The sequence below is a fragment of the Cetorhinus maximus genome, chromosome 5 (assembly GCF_964194155.1).
Source record: "Cetorhinus maximus chromosome 5, sCetMax3.hap1.1, whole genome shotgun sequence".
Classification (NCBI taxonomy): domain Eukaryota; kingdom Metazoa; phylum Chordata; class Chondrichthyes; order Lamniformes; family Cetorhinidae; genus Cetorhinus; species Cetorhinus maximus.
The window spans coordinates 16,206,897-16,211,125 of NC_135883.1; the positions used below are offsets into that span (position 1 = coordinate 16,206,897).

General features: G+C 45.9%; 1 protein-coding gene across 1 annotated transcript; it reads left to right on the forward strand.

Moving 5' to 3' along the window:
- The first annotated feature begins 3,644 nt into the window (after positions 1-3,644).
- Positions 3,645-3,995, forward strand: LOC144680275 (histone H2B 7-like). Its single transcript, XM_078541272.1, has one exon. It carries the CDS (start codon positions 3,645-3,647, stop codon positions 3,993-3,995), a length of 351 nt encoding a protein of 116 aa, XP_078397398.1.
- The last annotated feature ends 234 nt before the right edge of the window (positions 3,996-4,229 follow it).

Genomic DNA, 4,229 nt, shown 5'->3' on the forward strand with positions numbered 1-4,229 from the left:
TTTTGACCTTTGAATTAATATGATATGATGCTATCTTTGCAAGGAAGCATGTGGGTGGAATTTCAGTGTCTCATCTATTTTAAGTCTAACTGCACACACTAATGTTGAGGGGAGAAAGAGAAACTGCTTTCACAGCAGCATTAGCTAATAGCATGTTATCCCACAACCAATTCCCTCATTGTTTAGTTCTGAGCACATATGAAGAGTTTGAATTCTAAATATACAACATTCCATTGCATCCTTAAAAACTTATTCTAGAATTGAAATATATTTCTACTTCAATTATAATAATTATTTATAATTATTTCATCTGCTGTCTGCCTAAATTCCCTTCTTGTCACCCCTTTACTGACAGTCACACTTCAAATCAACTGTAATGTCCTCTTGGTTGATTCGGTAGAGTGTGAACTCGTCATCAATTAGCTCCAAACTAACACTTTGAATCGGAGAAAAGAAATACTGGTGTTTTTAGTCATCCAGGTAACTGAAATGGGTTAGCAGCTTTCAAAAAACATGTTTTTATTGCATGCAGCGGGAGTGAGTTCCTGTGTACATTTCGGACAATAGCTTGGAGCTTTTTGTACTCTTCTAAATGAAATACGTTAAGACTTGGGAATGGAACACTCTAATCCAGGCACCCACTCTATCCGGCATCAATCACTCCCCAGGTCAGCAGGCTTGGGTATGAAAGCTCTCTACTTTGCTCCAACCTTAGAAAAGCACTTCTGATGCTGTAAAGTGGGGCAGAATTTTATGTACCGCGGGCGGGCGCAAGCCCAACCCGATCGGGCGTAAAATCACGCTAGATGACGTCAGGCGAGTGTCCCAACATCATCGCGCACTCACGTGATATTTCACTCAGTGCGCGCACGCAAAATTCAGAAGGACACCCGCCAACAATCAAGTGGGCCACTAAGCCCGTTAACGGCGCAATTTTCTGCAATTTTAAGTGGTCTGTCCTACCTTACGGTTGGCGGACGGGCGAATCGGCCGGGCGGCCTATACACTTTTTATCAAACGTCATCCAAGGGCGGGACGAAATCTCCGTTAGGAAATACAATAAAAATAAATACCTGTGGACGGCATTTTCATGAGGTGTGCTTTCAGGTGCTTGATTGTGATGCATGGACATTTTTTTTTGCAGCTTTTTACATCTTGATTTCATCATTTGAAGGCCTGCAGCTCCCTGAGGAAGCTGTCTGCCCTCAGGGCGCTCTCTCGCAGCGCTCACCCACACCCGCAGCGACATCGTCACTCTACTTCTTCCTGCCCCCACCCTGGCAGTGCTGAGCTTTTCAGTGCGCCTTTCACAACGGCTGGCTGTTAGTTGGCCAGCCAGCGTGAAATTGCGGTCAGGGACTGAATGTTCCCCGGTCGCTCCAAGGCCTGCCGATTGAGAGCCCCGGGCGACCTAATAATTCAGGCCGTGATTTTTATTTGCATTTCCCACAGTTGTTATTATTTGAATGGAAGCTTTGATTGCTTTTCATGCTTAAGGTTAGCATTTCAGGAGCTAGTGAATGAGTAATTTATTTTACTGATAAACGAACAGTATCAAACAAGTTGCTCACTCTTCAATCTGGCTCTATGTACATGCAGCTGTTATTGCAACAGGACACTCTTTCCCCCCCCTCACATTGTTGTCCCTAAGGCTAAAGACTGGGATTGCAGCATTTGTATGATGTAGGTGGGAGATCATTAAGATCAGGAACGTTTGTACCACTTAGTTGTCCCGCTCAAAAGACTGTATAAGCAGAGGCAGAAAGACAGTTGATTCAGCCAGTATCCATATCAATGAATGAACAGTTTCAGGCTATGTTATGATTCAGTAGAAAAATGTAGAGAGCTACCTTCATCCCAAAAGTCATTCATGACATTTATTAGTTAGCCACCTTCAATTTCTTCTCCTGTTAGGTAACAGCCAAAAGCAGTATTAGATTAGCTAGTGTGCTGCAAAATGCAGCAAAAGTGAAACATCAGGGTAAAAACATAATAAACACTGCCAGAGTGGTAAATAATTGAAATTGGATTTCAGCTTTGTGACAAGATGTTATTCTGCAAGGGTGCATTTCTGTGGCAGAAGATCAATAGCCGTGCACACATGCTGACTGTGGACAAGTAGAAGATAATGTTGGGCATGATGCTTATGGCCAACTCTCGGGGGACATGCATCAGCAGAGCTTGTGGTGGGTCGGCTTTGAACTTTGATGGAAATTGTTGTTCATTAGAAACTGCCAGACATGTGGAGTGGGCTACTCTTTGGCTCCTTTTGGATCTTTCTGATCCTCTTGGTATCGACCTTAACTTACTGGCAGCACTTTTTTCTCGAACTTCACCGAGGATATTGCAGCCATTGAAAGGATGCAGAACAAAGCGCCCAGAGTTATTGAGCAATGAAGAGACTGGAGTATAAAGAGTGATTACATAAATTGGGCACATTCTCACTGGTATAGAAAGGCTGAGAGGTGGCACGATTGCTTTTAGGATTCTAAAGGAACTGGATAATGTAGATCATGACAAGTTGGTTCATCTTGTCCAGAACAGTAGAACCAGAGGATGTGGCCTGCAGTTGAAGGGGTATAAGTTCAAAACTAGTGTCCGGGGACATTGGACTGGATTTAACCAGCCCTCTGAAGACAGGCGGGGATGTGGGAGGTCTTATAAAATGTAAGTGGAAGGCATCGGGAGGGGAGGCGAGGGATATCCACAGCAACAAGCAGCAAAATGTGGCATGGCTGCCCACCGAGTGGAAGCCAATAGGCAATTAAACCAATTAATTAGCCAATTAACAGTCACTTCTTGCCCCGACCAAGATTTTACCGGCACTGGGACGGGCTTCTGCCTTGTGGGGAGAATGGAAGGTAAACTATGGCAGCCTCCCAGTTGGCCCTAAGAGTGGGGTGGGTCTTTCCTGTATGGCCAAGCTATGGGGCATGGAAAGGTCTCCAGCAACAATGGCCACCCCTGCAGCTCAGATGCCAGCGCTGGAGGGTTCACCCCTCTGATTGCCAGAGCCTGCCTTCCTGGCTCCAGCACAGTAAAAAAAAAACCTTAGTATTGCTGAAGAAAGAGACATGCTGTTGAAGCTTTTCACCTTGCACTCATTGGGACATATGCAAGAGTATCAAATTTCAAAGGGAGCAACAATTTATACTGCGGGAGAAAAGGTGCTGATTGGCTGGTAAATTGATTCTGATTGGTTGAAGCATTGGCATGGCGATGCATCAGGGAACTATTGTCCCCTACTATTTTTTTATTAAAAAAAAAAGGTGCAATGCCTGGACATGTTCTATTTGCCTGCAAAGGATGGGCCCCTGCATAAGTGAGCCTCATTGCAAGCCTGACTAATAATCTTAAATTGGTTTTTAGTGTAATTCTTGGCACATTTGGGATTGTTCAACAAGTGCTGTCCAATCGTGGAATTACACATAAGACATTTCGTCTATCACACAAATGAATAAAGTGGCATATGAATTTCAGTGCTGGTGTGATTCTGGTACCTAGGCCGTATGTCTCAATGACTTGGCAGATCGTATCAAACAGCACATCTCTTCAGCTGTTCTCAATAGGTGGAGTACTGACTGTACTCAATCAGCCTGTGCCTGCAAAACTCCTTGTCTGTCCCCAAGACACTGGCCAAGGGTATGGCCCCGAAGAAAGGGCCGAAGCAAGTGATGGGCAGGAAAAGGGCCAGAGGCGAGAGGAAGCAGAAACGTAAGGAGAGCTACAGCCGCTACATCCACCGGGTGTTGAAGCAGATCCACCCCGAGATGAGCACCTCCTCCAAGACCATGTGCATCTTGGACTCGTTCGTCAACGACATCTTCGAGCTCCTCGCCTGCGAGGCTTCCCGCCTGGTCCGCTACAGCAAACGGCACACCTTGTGCTCCAGGGAGATCCAGACCACCATCCGCCTCCTGCGGCCGGGGGACCTGGCCAAACACGCCGTCTCCGAGGGGACCAAGGCGGTCACCAAGTACAACAGTTGCAAATAAGATTCATGGGCCGCTCCAGCCGTCTTGGGGAGGGGCCCGTTCAACACAAAAAAGGTTCTTTTCAGAGCCACTTCACCGACATCCAAGACGGGCTTGTCACTTCATTCCACACTGACCTTGGTGACTACCAAGGGAAAAAAAGAGCTTCAGATTTTTACAGTGTAGATGACCGCGGATATGTAACACTCTCCCCCAAAAGGCTTAATGTTATCCCTGCTTGCTACCTCGGAGTTA